The sequence below is a fragment of the Phyllobates terribilis genome, unplaced genomic scaffold, assembly GCF_046119375.1.
Source record: "Phyllobates terribilis strain yellow unplaced genomic scaffold, ASM4611937v1 Scaffold_8__6_contigs__length_399053987, whole genome shotgun sequence".
Taxonomy (NCBI): Eukaryota; Metazoa; Chordata; class Amphibia; order Anura; family Dendrobatidae; genus Phyllobates; species Phyllobates terribilis.
The window spans coordinates 6,677,865-6,694,621 of NW_027362768.1; the positions used below are offsets into that span (position 1 = coordinate 6,677,865).

The 16,757-nt window shown below is 44.9% G+C and overlaps 2 protein-coding genes across 4 annotated transcripts in view; one reads left to right on the forward strand and one right to left on the reverse strand.

The window, feature by feature from the left end:
* Nucleotides 1-6,194, reverse strand: part of DPH5 (diphthamide biosynthesis 5) — a 30,453-nt gene extending 24,259 nt beyond the window's left edge. Inside the window, exons 1-2 of one of the 2 annotated variants that reach the window (XM_073642831.1) lie at nt 5,673-5,847; nt 3,300-3,424 (exon numbers count right to left, since the gene is read on the reverse strand). In XM_073642831.1, coding sequence (XP_073498932.1) covers nt 3,300-3,424; nt 5,673-5,807 — 260 coding nt within the window. In that variant the 5' untranslated portion in view covers nt 5,808-5,847. Of the gene's footprint in view, nt 1-3,299; nt 3,425-5,672; nt 5,848-5,884 lie in introns of those variants that run through there. The other variant, XM_073642830.1, reaches the window with a different exon arrangement.
* Nucleotides 5,911-16,757, forward strand: part of LOC141156641 (uncharacterized oxidoreductase ZK1290.5-like) — a 199,732-nt gene continuing 188,885 nt past the window's right edge. For both annotated transcript variants that reach the window (XM_073642833.1, XM_073642832.1), the window contains exons 1-2: nt 5,911-6,351; nt 6,449-6,536. In XM_073642833.1, the coding sequence (XP_073498934.1) occupies nt 6,467-6,536 (70 nt within the window). In that variant the 5' untranslated portion in view covers nt 5,911-6,351; nt 6,449-6,466. The remainder of the gene's footprint in view (nt 6,352-6,448; nt 6,537-16,757) is intronic.

Sequence of the window (16,757 nt, forward strand, 5' to 3'; positions counted from 1 at the left end):
AAAGATGAATCCCTGTCCATAGGCCAGGCACCAGAGACGGCAGCCAACCTATAAGCTACGACTCACTGAGGACAACTGCTGTGAAAGCCATGTCAGATCCATGGTTCACTGATGCATTGTTAAGAGACAAAAATAAAAATAAAAAAAAAACTAAGAAAATATAATGACGGTAACACAGAATTTTTGTGGATGTGATATACGGTGTTGAACATCACTATGTAGACCTATTAATCAACATTTCCCACCATCCTGATCTGCATTTGATCGTTTTGATGTGGCGTTGTTTTTTTCCCAAATGAAGTGCCCCTTGACCTCGCATACCCCGAAAGGTCAGGTAGCCACCTGTTCTCCAATCACACACACATCCCTCATTAAAAAAATAACCTAATATACAATAAAGAATTTTCATTTTTATATATATATATATACACACACACACACACACACACACATACATATATATATATTACAGTAAAATGCTAAATTAAAAAGAGAATAAAAAAGGGAAGTGTATTCCAGATACTGAAGAGACGACAAAAAGGTTTCCTATGAAGATAGATGATTGTTACACCTCATCAAAGGAGATCCGAGGATGGGCGAGATGAGACCATGTGCAGACTACAAAGTGACCAGTACGTGCATCATTACCCAGTGTGCGGACACAGCTGGGACCCGCAGAAATGGGCATCTTATCTACAGAAGCCATCAGCTCATTCTGTAAAGGTCAGGGGTCTGTACATGCTGGAAGGTGGGATAATCATCATTCTGAACATTGTCGCTCAGGGATTTGCTGTCCTTAAATACAATTCAGTTTGTGATTGATCATTCACCGTCCAAATATAAATGGCTGAGAGCGTAGATGCCGATCACTGGTCAATATGGAGCCGCAGCCGCTCAGCTCCGGGCTGTCTACCCCCGTTCCTAACAAGGCCGAGTTTCAGGCATGCAATTTTTTTTTCTCTTTCAACTATTCAAGTTCTTCCATTTTACATGGGGCTTCATTTTTATGTTGCTGCCATATTTTTTCTGAAATTGGTGAGAAAATGAGAAATAAAAATATTGTAAAAAAGGAACTTATTTGTTTATGACCACTAAAATACATTAAAAATGTGTCCGCTATTCAGTAATAATGATTTTCATATAATCGGTCACTTTTCTCTCCTCTTTATGGGGGCGGGCTATCTACAGCGATTTGGATTGACAGTGGAATTTTTTTTTTTTTTACCTGACATTTATTTATTCTTCATTTACTTTAAAATGCAAAAGATACATTGTAACCACGAAAAGGATTCCTTGCTAAATATAAGGATGCTCCAATGTAAAGACAACATCCCTCCCCCCCAACATAGCAGCAACCCCCCCAGAGACAAGGGAAGACAAAGCTGCGGCTAATGAGGTGTTAAAATTCCCCCATGTATCTCTAGAGAGAAAATGAATAGAAGCCGTCTGCTGGCTGGGATGCGGTTATATAAGGGGACGCAGCAGATCTCTGAGCCTCACGCCGTCTGCTCCGCTAAGAAACCATACATGTGTATAGGAGAGCCAGCCATGACATCTACTCAAGGTATATAAAAGGAGATATTCCCTTTCAGTAAATGATGTCCCCAGTTGCAAGTTACTATAAAAAAAAAAAAGAAACAACAAAGAAGAGCAATACTCACTTTCCCCAGGTCCACTGGCAAGTCTTCACCGCTGCTCCCAGTGTCTGGCACTGGCTGCAGCGCTGACAACACATCACCAGCGCGACAGCCAATCAGTGAGCTCTGCCAATGTAGACGGAACACCCCCTTGAGAGTCACTGATTGGCTGCTGCACTGTCGATGCAACGTCAGCGCTGCAGCCAATGCCAGACACTAGCAGCAGCGGTGAGGACAAGTACAGCAGAGTTTTTCTTTATATTGCAGCTGGTGACATTCATTTACTGAAAGGGAGCAACCCTTTAAGACAGTCATAGAATGGGATGGTTATTTGTTACCGGGCTTAATTAAGAAACACGGGCTTAAAATTTGGTTTTAGATCCCTTTTCTGCTACGACCAATTTTTAATTTTGCTACTTACATTTTTTCAGATCCTTCTTCCAAGAATCCTAACTTTTTTATATTTCCATCTATATAACCACATTTGGGCTTGTTTTTTCAGAATGTGTTGTAGTTTTGAAAAACATCATCCTACCATTCAGTGGTACACTTTATACCTATGACCGTTTATAAGATACACTTTAATATTATGGTATTGCACTATACATTGCTATTAATTATCTCCTACATAGGACTACAAAGATGGCGACGACAGCTGCCATGGCAGCCCATTGGATTCTGAAATGGCAGTGCAGGAGAGCGATGGGAACCCAACAGAGCCCCCTCTGGTATTGTCAGCAGCATTCAAGTGGTTAAATAGCAGTGATCAGAGCTAGCGCCATTCACTGCTGTTCATGCAGCTGCCAGATGTAGAACACAGCCAGGACCACGGTGTGCGGTGCAGGCTCAGCTCCTGAGTCCGCTCCAATACACTGCACACGTATGGTGGTTGGAAAGGGTTTAAAAAAAAACGTAACCGGGATTGATGATTCTTCCAAGATGATAGGGTCATATGCTACTGCTGCCATAGCATTTCACCAAAGCCTTTGTGCAATTGTTTCTTTAATTGTGGCCAGCATTCGGGATTAAAGGCAATCTGTCAGCAGGTTGTTGCTATGTAATCTGAGGACAGCAAGAGGTAGGGGTTAAATCACTGAATTTAATTATGTGTCATGTGTCAGGCTGCGTGCTGTTATTTACTTACACTGAAGGTTTTATCACTAGGACATGATCATTGCTGTGACTAGCTGGCGCGCACTTGCATGTCTGACTCTACCCCCTCCTGTGATAAGCAGCTCACTGTCTATAGATATGTACATGGAGAGCCTGGTGGGGGCAGGGAAAGCTTTCTCAGCTCTGCTTCATGTTAAATCTAAGAACTCTGAGTGTGTCACAACCGCTGCACCCAGTAATCTAAGTGACACATTGCTGGAATCAGGGTCTCCTTCTCTACATCAGGCTGCCATCAGATGAGGTAACAGAAACCTGCTGACAGATTCCCTTTAATATCGGAGAGCAGGGGGCAGTGATTGCCTGCAGAGATCACATGCATGATCTGAATTGAACCCATCTTTGCTTGATTGCTCTGGATTTAGGCCAACCATTTTTTTTCCCCCCATTTTCAGTTTTGGAATCGATATTTCCCAATAAATGGGGGTTTATCATGAATGATGAGCAGATATTACACGACAAGGTATCATTAGGAAGGGCTTACACTCTTACCCAAATGGATCACCAACCACCAAAAAGGCGACGTCACTGACGGCAGCGTCCCGGAGAATGTCATCAGCTTCTTGTTCCACCGTCTCCCGGTCAGCAAGGATCAGCTGGCGGCCATAGAAATCCTCCTGCAGAAGTAGAGCGGACACACCGCAGCTATCATCATTGTACCCTACTCCATAGAATACTTTTTACAATCCTTCCCTTTGCAGAAAAAAAGAAAAACCATGGGGCCTGATTCATTATTACATTTGTGCTGTTTTTTTGTCAAGTTTTTAGCTACTTTTTTTTTTTGTCTGCACCATATTAATCGTTCTATTTGCACCTTTTCTAGAGTCACCTTTTTTTTTTTTTCTTAGCTCGCCATTGTGGGAGGACTTTAAGGTTTCCTGATGTTTCCACCTGGTTCATCAGTTGTGAATTTTGACCCCCTGACGAAGCTGTGGTGCAACACGTGTCGGGGTCTTTTGGTGGGTAAGCTGATCATATTCATGTATTACTAACTTCCTGTGTGCATGTCACATGTAATCCCCTACACATACTTACCCTTTCAAAATACTATGTATAACTAACTTGTCTTTGTAAAAGGGGTCTTTACTGTTAAATACTAATATATGTCATATTTAAGGCCCTATCTCTGGCCATTAATAGGCTAGTAAATTGATACGCATTTTATGGTAATCTGCATTTACTGTACTTATATATTTCTTTATGATTGTGTCTGAATTTGCTTGACTTGTACGTTATATATAAAAATCTTTTTTAATTTAACCCAATAAAATTAATGTTTTTATTAAAGATATTGTTGTATTTTTGTCCCTGGCATATTTTTTATCTCATTGGTCATAAGTTTGCCTTGTGCTTATGCGAACCCCAATTCAAAATAATATATTTGGCTTAGTTGAGATTCATCTGAATATTTGTGAATTTTGGTAAAGTAGGAAAAATTGGTGTAAATGTACTTCACTCCCTCCTCCTGGGGTGATTTTATGTACGCTCAAAACTTTTGGCACAATTTTTGCAACATTTTAGTGGGACTTTTTTTTTAAAAAGTTAAAAAATTGTAAAACAGGTTAAAGACAGAAATAAAAGCTTATTTTACTTTTGCAAAATTCACAAACCGTGTGCCGCAAAAAAGGTCAGAGCATACTGCAAGACAAAATAAAAACTTTAGAAAACACACAAATGATGAATTTGCCTCATTGGCCCCAATTCATCCAGATTTTATGCCTAAAAAGTGGCACAAAAGCCTTGAAAAGTAGCAAAATTTAAGTGCAACTGAGAGTTGCATCAAAATTTTGAGACTTTCGGTGTTTTCATGACAGTATTTACCAGTTTTGCCGAAACGGGTGGAGCTGGAGCATGGAGGCTTGACGCCACAGCTCATTAACTCATGAGGAGCGGTGTTGTTCCATACACTAACTCCTGACTGGAGTAAGATTTCAGCCTCTAGATATGAACATAAAGAGTTTGATATACCAAGACCAGTATTGTTCACAGTTCATACCGGTCTTGATGAGTAGAAGTAGTAGTATATTTTTAGCTAAAAACTGCTTTGGCCTTTTTCATGTTGGGGGAATGTGCAACTTTTTGTGCAAAAATAAAGAGCATCTTGCACAAAATTCAATCAACCATGTGCGTAATTTTGAGGACTTTGGCACAAAAAATATCAACAAGACAAATTCCCCCCCACAAATGATGAATCAGGCCCACTATGTAAACGGAAGCTGAAGAACAAGAGTGAGGGGGCTCTAGGTGAGAAATCCAAAGTGCATTTGTAGCAGAAAACGGACACGGACCCTTGAGCTTTTGCTGCAGACTTTTAGACTTGTTCTGACGGGGGCGTATTTCACAGTCCATGTACAGATCACATTGCCTGGACTGACCGCGGATCTCAACCCAAATTTACAGCCTCCCATTTGTGTAAAGGAGGCTGTGGGTTTGGATTACACAATCTGCTGTCAGTCCAGGCAATGTGATCTGTACACAGACCATGAGATACGCCCCCCGTCTGAACCAGCCTAAGGGCGCAGTCAGACGGCCGTGGTACTCACGCGAGGATCACATCGCAATGCTTGGACTGGCCGGCGGCTCTCCTGACCTGAGCCTGACAGCTGCATAGAAACACATGTTGTCGAGCTCCGGTCAGGAGAGCCGCCGGCAAGGTGATCCTTGGGAAAGTAATATAGCATCTCACTGCGCCTAAGTGTTTGAATTTGCAGGGGAATTTCAACAGATTTCAACGTAGAAGTATCAAACAAAATACATGTAAGTAGAAAATAAACAATGTAAATATACACTACAACCCCTCAAATATTAGAAAGTGGGGCAGATCTTGCAATGAATAAAATAAAAAGTCTTAAAAACACCTCGCACCGGCTGCCATATGCTGCCTGCACCATCCAAACTTAAGTGGCAGTATGGAAGCCGGCAGCCCCCATACCGGCCCCGTGGCAGGCAGCCCCCACACCGGCCCCGTGGCAGGCAGCCCCCACACCGGCCCCGTGGCATGTAGCCGATCGCCCTCACTGTACAACCTGCCCACACACAATGCTCTCTGCAGTCACAGCTCGGTGCCCAGCCCCTACCAGAGCCTCTTTGCCCACGGTCAGTATAGACGTGTACGCCTCCAGATAGACCCGGGAGCAGCTCCTGATCACTTCCAGGCCCCGCACTGTCACGTCTTTCGCATCCCCCAGCCCCAGGCCGATCAGGTACAGCATGGTCCGCAGTCAGCAGGGTCCTGGACACAACTCGGATCTGATGGAGCCACTAATGTGTTAGATGTCAGTCTCCATACAAACACGCTGACAGCTGCAGCAGCGCCGCGGAATACGGCTGTCGTAAGCAGCATCCTTTGACCTGGAATGATATCTAGCCGTCCATGATAACTACTGGCAGCAGCATTCTTACGGCAGCGTTCGCCGCCATGTTTAGTATGGTAAGGTCAGCTTGTGTGGGAGATCGCGGCGGCCATGTTTAGTGAGGGCATAGGTTTACACTTCGCTTCTGTTACCGAGGGATTGGAGTGAGGAGAAGGATAATGTCTTTTTAGGTAAAATACTTTCCAATATACTTTTATTTTTCAGTGAGTTACAATAAAGCTTTTAAGAAAAAAAAGCACTTAACACACGATGCTTTGTATTGTACAGTTATCTGGAGGGAAGGACATGGCTATTCCCATTCATATCCCCACAGCGCCTCTGTCCAACGGCCACAATATCCCTATTCTTGGTCTGGGTGAGTCATGTGTGAATATTCTGCTTCATGATGATCTGTGCTGGTGCTCTGCCAGTCCTGGTGGTACTACAACTCCCATCATGTCCTGTTAGAGTATATAAAAGGTGCACTAATTTAAACAGGTGTTTCACACTGAAAAGAAAAGTCTACAGTCACGCTATGTGACCGCAGACTTCCAGATCGTGATAGTGTGCGATGTGCGCACTGTCACGATTGTCCTGTATGATTGTGTGACCATATTTAAGTGATGTGTATATCTGCAGGCACGGGCCACTAGGTCGTCCAGAGCAGCGCAAGAGAATCTAATCTACACGTGACCGCGAGTATACAGATCATATACATCTGGTCATGTGACCGCGTCCCCCGCACAGGGAGCAGGAGAGCGTGTGTCTTGCTCATACCTCCCAACTTTTGAAGAAGAGAAAGAGGGACAGATCATGTGGCGCGCATAGCGCGCTGCTGCGAATTTTGGCCACACCCCTGGTCACACCCCAATCCACGCCCATTTACCATTTGCTGTATTTCTCCCCTGGTAGGAGGAGTTGTCAGAGGGGCGCTGGTAATGAGGGGCATTCAGCTGACGGCCCTCATCCCCATTCCTGGTATGCGTGGCCTCCTCATCCCCGATCCTGGTATGCGTGGCCCCCTCAGACCCGATCCTGGTATGCATGGCCCCCTCAGGCCCAATCCTGGTATGCATGGCCCCCTCATGCCCAATCCTGGTATGCGTGGCCCCCTCAGACCCGATCCTGGTATGCATGGCCCCCTCAGGCCCAATCCTGGTATGCATGACCCACTCAGACCCAATCCTGGTATGCATGGCCCCCTCAGGCCCAATCCTGGTACGCATGGCCCCTTCAGACCCAATCCTGGTATGCATGGCCCACTCAGACCCAATCCTGGTATGCATGGCCCCCTCAGGCCCAATCCTGGTATGCATGGCCCCTTCAGACCCAGTCCTGGTATGCATGGCCCCCTCAGGTCCAATCCTGGTATGCATGGCCCCTTCAGACCCAATCCTGGTATGCATGGCCCACTCATCCCCAGTCCTGATATACATGGCCCCCCATCACTGCACACATGAAAAAAATAAACAATACTACTCACCTTCCTTCCTCCCCTCTGCTCTGCTCCAGCGCTGCGTCCTGTCAGCCAGCATCTCATGTCAGCATCTGAGAACGTCACTGCCATGCGCCGTCAGATGACGAAGTGAGCTGCGAGGATATTCACTCCTTTCCACGCAAGGATTATGGGTATGGAGAGGAGTGAATAGTTCTCCTTAATAGCTCACACAGCAGCGGCCGCACTCCTGCTGCGGCTCCATGATCCTCTGTGCCTGCTACTAAAGAGAATGTTTATTCACTCTTTTCCTCGCCCATGGGAGTGGAGAAGAGTGAATATTCATACTCTCTAATAGCGGGCACGGAGGATTGCGGAGCCGCAGCCTGAAGCCGGCGGCTGCGATTGACAGTGTGCGCTATTAAGGAGAATGAATATTCACTCCTCACCACTCCCATGGGCGAGGAGAGGAGTGAATATTCATCTTCTTTAGCATTGGGAACACGTGATAGCTGCAGTTGCCGGCTACTACGAGTGCCCGCTGCTCCACTGCCGCAAACCCCCCACCACAGCCGGGAGAACAGCTAAGCCCTGACGGGTCGCAGGACTGAGCCCTCAAAGAGGGACAGTCCCGCGGAAACCGGGACGGTTGGGAGCTATGGCATTGCTCACTGTCAGGATTGGACAGTCTATAATCACCTAAAGTGACAGCAGATTCCTCTTCTCAACCCAATCGCTTTCTCTCTCCCAGGAGACAGGACGGCATCTATGGTATTTACATTGACTTAATATATGCAGAAAATCCAAGAGGATGTTATACACAATTACTAAGGGACGTCCGTCTCCCGATGATCATGCTGTGTAAGCAGGCCGCCGATCACCTAACAAATGAGCAAAACACTTGTTCATTGGGTGAAATTATCTTTTTGGATCTGTTAAAAAAAATAGGAGCTATGCTGCCGAGAATAATGAGATTCTTTGTGCACTGAACTATGTATTGTTCTGTGTGCATCTTAGGCTATGTTCACACATATACATTTTTTTAGGCAAATTTTCAGCTGCGATTCACAGTACCAGCAAAGTCTATGAGATTCTAGAAACCTCATGCACACATCGTTGATTTTTTTTGTTCAGGATTTTGCGCTTTGCATGTTTTTTTGCAAAATAGAGCATGTCACTTGTTTCAGCTTTTTTTCAGCATTTTGTCACCCATTGGAAGTAATGGGTGGTGAAAAAAATGCTCAAAAAAAGCACCAAAAACGCAGGTGTCAGGATTTTCAGCGCTTTTTTGTGCCAAAACCAGAATGTTTTTTTGTCACTGAACTTTATGTACATTCATAAAAGAGACAAAAGGACAGTGAAAAAAATGCTGAAAAAACACACGAAAAAACAAGCAAAACAGCAAGAAAAATCCTGAACAACCTCCTAGCAAGAGATCAGGCTTAGGGCTCGCTCTCACTTGTGATTAAATCTTATGAATGCAATCCGATAAAAAATCGGATTGCATTCGGACTAATTTAATCCTATGATGGTGTGCTCAGTGGCGTTTTTTTCCAGCTCCGATTGGATTGCGATCGGGCTGGAAAAAAATCGCAGCATGCTGCATTCGGATCGCACGCACTCATATAAGCCTATGAGTGCATGTGAAACATTGCACTGCACTCAGACATCACCCGAGTGCAGTGTGATTCCCGCCGACGGCGGCAACAGAGGAGATGGAGAAATTGATTTCTCCGTCCCCTCCGCAGCTGTTCTGTGATCCTCTGTGCGAGAGGATCGGCGCATGGAGCACTGACACTTGGCTCACACTGGCAGCAGAGCAGGAGCCGAGTGTCATTAGCATATCGCATCCGATGCCATACACTAGTGGGACCCCGGCCTTAGCTGCAATTTTGAAATTGAACAATGCCTGAGCAACTCAATGGCCGAGCATGAGAGAATGTAAATAGGGTCCTACAAACTCAATACTCTGCCAATGTCTTAGATAAACTATTCCTGACCAATTCACCTCCTTCCCATACATTTGTAATGTGTATTTTTTCATGAACATATGTCTTGCATTGGTGACCTGTGTTCATGCTTCTGTGGTGGAAGCAAAGCTGTACTTTGGGATCCTGAAAAACGCACCAAAAAATGCACCAAAAACTCACCAAAACCGGCGTTTTTGACGCTGCTTCTTTCCTGCCAAGAGATCAGGTTTTGTTGCAGAAAAAAAAAACACCAAAAACACCCTGTGTGAACATACGCAAAGACATACTGATAAGAAATTTAAATTGTGAGTCCCAATGGGGACAGCGATGAAAATGGCTGTAAAGTGCTACAGAATATGATGGCGCTATATAAATTAGTAAAATAATTATAATATTAATAATCACCACTCATATTGATGCAGCTTAAAGAAGCACTCCTCCTCCCATTAAAGTTTTTATCTTCTTAATATATTGCAATCATCATATTATATAGCACTGTGCACTTACAATTGCTCATTTTGCCTTTCTACCCAGTAAATTCTTCTCTTTTCTCTGCTCTATGTAGAAACTATATGGTATATGGGAAGTCTCTTTTCTCTGCATTTATCATCCCCTCTTCTACTCCTGACCCAGCTGCCAGGGACTTTTACAGTGATGACTCATGTGGGAAAATACGCAGGAGCGCATCAGCAGCAAATCTGCGGGAAATGCACATCGGCCCTGATTCATCATTGGCATCATTTTAGGCAACTTTTCTTTTTTGCCTCGTGGTATTCGTTGCTGTTTTTGCGTTTAGTTCTTCAAACTGTTGGTTGACGAATTTTGTGCAAAATCAAAGATGTTCTATTTTGTTGCCTTTTAACTTTTTTTGTGCCTTTTTAAAGCAAAAAGTCGCACGGTTCTTTAAAATGTCACATGTTAGCCTTCAACTGTGTACAAATAAAGTAGCAAAATATTTAGCAACGATTTGAAAAATTACCAATGATGAATTGGGCTAAAACATCTAGATAACCAAAATCACGCGCATAATTGCGAAACCCTCCCAAAAAAACACACAGATAAAACCAAGTAGAATAACTTAAAAACAGCATAAGTTAAATAATGAGCAAGGACCTAACCAAAAAGTCACTATTAGGCCATATTCACACATTCAATATTTGGTCAGTATTTTACATCAGTATTTGTAATCCAAAACCCGTAGTTGGTGATAAATACAGAAGTGGTGACGTGTTACTATTATACTTTTCCTCTGATTGTTCCACTCCGGGTTTTGGCTTACACATACTGAGGTAAAATGCTGACCAAATACTGAACGTGTGAACGAGGCCTTATAGTTATCTGCCCACATTTCCTGCTCTCTGATGAAAACAGTGATTTGGGCATCACATCTTGGTAGTAATGTGGGTCCCAAAGTACGAGACCTACAGTTGCAATCATAATTATTCACACCCCCACCCATTACAAATTAGGTTTATTAGTAAAAAAGTGCAAACTTTCTGCTGTTTGTAATAAACCAATGAAACAAGAACTACTTAACCAGTTACTGACAAGTGATGTACATGTAGGTAACATGCAAGGCACAGGTGTATGGAGTAGGCACAGGAGCTGAGCTTGCAGACTCGGCAGATGCTGGCTGTATTATATATTACGCATCTGCATGTAACAATTAACCCTCCAACATTTATGGGGTGCAGTCTCAGGGGCATCCCATTTCTGACACCCGTTGACACCCTCCAACACGATCGTGTAGTGCTAGTGGTTTGCCTTGGCTGCGATATCGCTACTCTTGTAAAGCTCAGACAATGACAGGTTAAAATCCCCTTAGGGGACATAAAAAAAAGTTTATTTTAAAACATTAAGAAAAAATATCTAAACATTTGAAATCCCCTTCCATTTACCTACACTAAATATAAGGACATAAAAAAGTAAACAAAATATAGCACTGCACCTGTAAAAGTCCGATCTCTCAAAATATAAAATTACTTAAACCATACAGTATACAATGTAACAGAAACCACTCCAGAAATGCTGTTTTTCAGTCTATGCACCACCCTCAAAAAATGCAGTAAAAAGCAATTAAAATATTGTATGTACTGTACCCCAGAATGGTATCAATACCAATGTAAAAAAAATGCCCTCATGCAAGTCAGTCAATGTAAAAATACAAAAATTACCGTATTTTTCGGACTATTAAGACGCACCTATGTTTTAGAGGAGGAAAATAGAAAAAAAAATATAAGCAAAAAATGTGGTCATGATGCCCTGCTATGGAGGAGAGACTCTGCTGCTGACACTGGTATTGGGGTCATGTCCCCCTATTCTGTTAATATCCTCCATCTGTTATACGTGGCCCCCATCCCCATCCTGGTATGCATGGCCCTCATCCCCATCCTGGTATGTATGGCACCCCGATCTCCATCCTGGTATGCATGGCACCCCTCATCCCTATCCTGGTATGCATGGCACCCCCAATCCCCATCCTGGTATGCATGGCACTCCTGATCCCCTTCCTGGTATGCATAGCACCCCTGATCCCCATACTGGTATGCATGGCACCCCTCATCCCCATCCTGGTATGCATAGCACCCCTGATCCCCATCCTGGTATGCTTGGCACCCCCAATCCCCATACTGGTATGCATGGCGCTCCTGATCCCCATCCTGGTATGCATGGCACCCCTGTTCCCCATCCTGGTATGCATGGCACCCCTGATCCCCATCCTGGTATGCATGGCACCCTTGATCTCCATCCTGGTATGCATGGCACCCCTGTTCCCCATCCTGGTATGCGTGGCACCCCTGTTCCCCATCCACGTATGCATGGCACCTCTGATCCCCATCCTGGTATGTATGGCACCCCTGATCCCCATCCTGGTGTGCATGGCACCCCAATCCACCATCTTGGTATGTATGGCCCCCATCCCCATCCTGGTATGCATGGCCCCCATCCCCATCCTGGTATGCATAGCACCCCTGATCCCCATCCTGGTATGCATGGCACCCCTCATCCCCATCCTGGTATGCAGGGCTCCCCTGATCCCCATCCTGGTATGCATAGCACCCTTGATCTCCATCCTGTTATGCATGGCACCCCTGATCCTCATCCTGGTATGCATGGCACCCTTGATCTCCATCTTGGTATGCATGGCACCCCTGTTCCCCATCCTGGTATGCATGGCACCCCTGATCCCCATCCTGGTATGCATGGCACCCTTGATCTCCATCCTGGTATGCATGGCACCCCTGTTTCCCATCCTGGTATGCATGGCACCCCTGTTCCCCATCCAAGTATGCATGGCACCCATGATCCCCATCCTGGTATGTATGGCACCCCTGATCCCCATCCTGGTGTGCATGGCACCCCAATCCACCATCCTGGTATGTATGGCCCCCATCCTGGTATGCATGGCCCCCATCCTGGTATGCATGGCACCCCTAATCCCTATCCTGGTATGCATTGCACCCCTGATCCCCATCCTGGTATGTATGGCACCCCTTATCCCCATCCTGGTGTGCATGGCACCCCAATCCACCATCCTGGTATGCATGGCACCCCTGATCCCCATCCTGGTATGCATGGCACCACTGATCCCTATCCTGGTATGCATGTAACCCCTGATCCCCATCCTGGTATGCATGACACCCTTGATCCCCATCCTGGTATGCATGGCACCCCTGATCCCCATTCTGGTATTTCATGGCACTCTTGATCCCCATCCTGGTATGCATGGCACCCTTGATCTCCATGCTGGTATGCATGGTACCCCTGATCCCCATCATTGTATGCATGGCACCCCTGATCCCCATCCTGGTATGCATGGCACCCTTGATCCCCATCCTGGTATGCATGGCACCCTTGATCTCCATCCTGGTATGCATGGCACTCCTGTTCCCCATCCTGGTATGCATTGCACCCCTGATCCCCATCCTGGTATGCATGGCATCCTTGATCTCCATCCTGGTATGCATGGCACCCCTGATCCCCATCCTGGTATGCATTGCACCCCTGATCCCCATCCTGGTATGCATGGCATCCTTGATCTCCATCCTGGTATGCATGGCACCCCTGATCCCCATCCTGGTATGCATTGCACCCCTGATCCCCATCCTGGTATGCATGGCATCCTTGATCTCCATCCTGGTATGCATGGCATCCCTGATCCCCATCCTGGTATGCATTGCACCCCCATCCCCATCCTGGTATTCATGGCACCCCTGATCCCCATCCTGGTATGCATGGCACCCTTGATCTCCATCCTGGTATGCATGGCACCCTTGATCTCCATCCTGGTATGTATGGCACCCCTGTTCCCCATCCTGGTATGCATTGCACCCCCATCTCCATCCTGGTATGCATGGCACCCCTGATCCCCATCCTGGTATGCATGGCACCCCCATCCCCATCATGGTATTCATGGCACCCCTGATCCCCATCCTGGTATGCATTGCACCCTTGATGTCCATCCTGGTATGCATGGCACCCTTCATCTCCATCCTGGTATGCATGGCACCATTGATCCCCATCCTTGTATGCATGGCACCCCTCAACCCCATCCTGATGTGCATGGTACCCCTATCCACCATCCTGGTATGCATGGCACCCTTGATCTCCATACTGGTATGCATGGTGTTCTTGGAATGATGATCTGTGTTGGTTTGGTGCCAGTGTTTTCCTTGGTGGCCAAAAAGTTAAATTTTGGTCTCATCTGACCACAGCACCTTCTTCCATACATTTGGGGAGTTTCCCACGTGTCTTTTGGCAAACTCAAAACGAGCCTTACAATTTTTGTGTGTAAGTAAAAGCTTTTTTCTGCCCACTCTTCCATAAAGGCCACCTCTATGGAATATACAGCTTATTGTGGTTGTGTGGACAGATACTTTAGTCTCTGCTTTGCAACTCTGCAGCTCCTTCAGGGTTACGTTTGGTCTCTGTGCTGCCTCTCTGATTAATGCCCTCATTGCCCGGGCTGAGAGTCTTGGTGGGCAGCCCTCTATTGGCAAGTTTGTTGTGGTACCATGTTCTTTCCATTTGGTGGTAATGGATTTGATGGTGCTCTGGGGGATCTTCAGAGATTAGGATCATTTTTTATAGCCCAATCTTGACTTGTACTTCTCAACAACCCTGACTTGTTTGGAGATCTCATTGGTCTTCATGGTGGTATTTGGTTAGTGGGGCCTCTTGCTTAATAGTGTTGCAGCCCCTGGTGGCCTTCAGAGAAGGTAAAGTGTATATACTGACAGACCATGTGACACTTAGATTGCACACAGGTGGACGTCCTGTCACTAAGCATGTAACTTATGAAGGTAATTGCTTGCACCAGAAATGTTTAAGGACTTCATTGCAGCAGAGGTGAATACATATGCACATGCCAATTTTTAGTTATTTGATCCCATAAATGTAATTTATGCCTATATTTTTCTCCCTTCACTTCACCTACTTAGACTATTTAGTGCTGATGCATCGCACACAAATCAGATTACAAAAATATTTAAACAGAGGTTGTAACGTAACAAAATAGGTAAAAAGCCAAGGGGGGTTAATAATTTTGCAAGCCACAGTACATCCTTAACCAAGTGGCTCTTTTGCAGATTAGGTTCTTTGAGAAAGTATATCCAAGGCATATATTATGTGATGATTTTAATATACAATCCTCAACATTGAAATGGCAACACCAAGATGGAAAAGTCATGGACTTATAAGTCACAGGATGCATAGACGTGTTATTGATATCCAAATGATGAAATATATGGAAACAAAATTTTCAAAGCATCTTAATTTATTTAGTATTGCATATGAGCACCATGTGAAAAATGAACACACACTTGTTGTCATGCTATCAATGAGGATATTATTGTTTGTCTGAGGAATGAACGTTCTGCCTTGGAAAATGCACTTACTGGCAGCTCCCTTTGCAATTCTTGATCAATGATGTCCTTGATGTGCTCAATGGGAGACAAGTCTGAAGACACGGTAGACCATAGTAACATGTTTAGACCTCGCAGGATGCTTATAGTAGCACGAGCAACATACCTCCTGGCATTGTTGTTTTGGAAATGGCCCTGGGACACTTTGGAAAAATGGTTGTGCTACTGGTTCAACGACCAAATCAGTGTAACGCCGAACTGTTATTGTTCCTGGAATGAAGAGTAGAGTGGTCTGGCTTACCCTACATTATCCCACCTCAAACCGTAATCCTGGGAATGGGACCGGTGTGACGTTCCCTCATGAAGGCCTCTTTATGGCTTTGCCCACATGGTCTCCAGACCAGTCTCTGATTATCATTGTTTCAAAGACAAAAGCTAGACTCGTTGCTGAACAGGATAGACTTGTCTCCCGTCGAGCAAATCTGGTACGTCATTGGTCGGCAATTGCAAGGGAGCTGACAGCTGCAGATCTTGATGATTTTAATGTCCAAATGCATTCAGACTGGCAGAACATTTCTCAGACAACCATTAATAACCTCATTGATAACAACAAAGTTAAGCCAGCTAATTTTTACAAAAATCGGAAAGAATAGTTCATTACATATGTCTTTGTTCTCAGGCCTCTGCGGCTCATTTAGATGTGGTAAGGATAAATGCTTTTGTTGCAAAATTATAATGCAAAAATGTATAAGTTTTTAATCTGCGATTACCTGTGAAGTATTTTCTATTAAGCATTTTTATACTAGTTCTGAACTACCCATAGACTTTATACATCCGGTAGGTCTTCAGTTTACTTTGCAGTGACGTTCTAAAGCATCAGTGCAGAGTAAGGTACTCGCAAGAGATCGTGCAGCTGTACATAATGGGGAGCTGGATATCAGACACAGCCGACTCCCCGCCGAAAAAGTGGGGGCCTTCCTGTCACTGTATACTCTGTCACTGTATACACAAGACTGAACAAGCACTGTGTACAGAGTAATGGTAAACGTTAATGCTGCTTCCTCCTCCAGACCCATTGATCATGTCATTACTGGGTGAGGGAGGGAGCAGGAGGTGCTGGGTCCTAGGAAACGCTGTCAGCTTTGCTATGCAACCAGAAAGCACAATTTCCTCTGTAACAGGGGCTGAAATACTAGCCTCGGTTACAGGGGAGATCAGCATTAAAATAATGTATTAATATGTTAAAATTCCCCCCAAAGGTCTTTGTTAAAACTTTGAGTGTGAAATTAATTGAAAAAAAAAAGAGATACCAACAGTCTGAATGACTG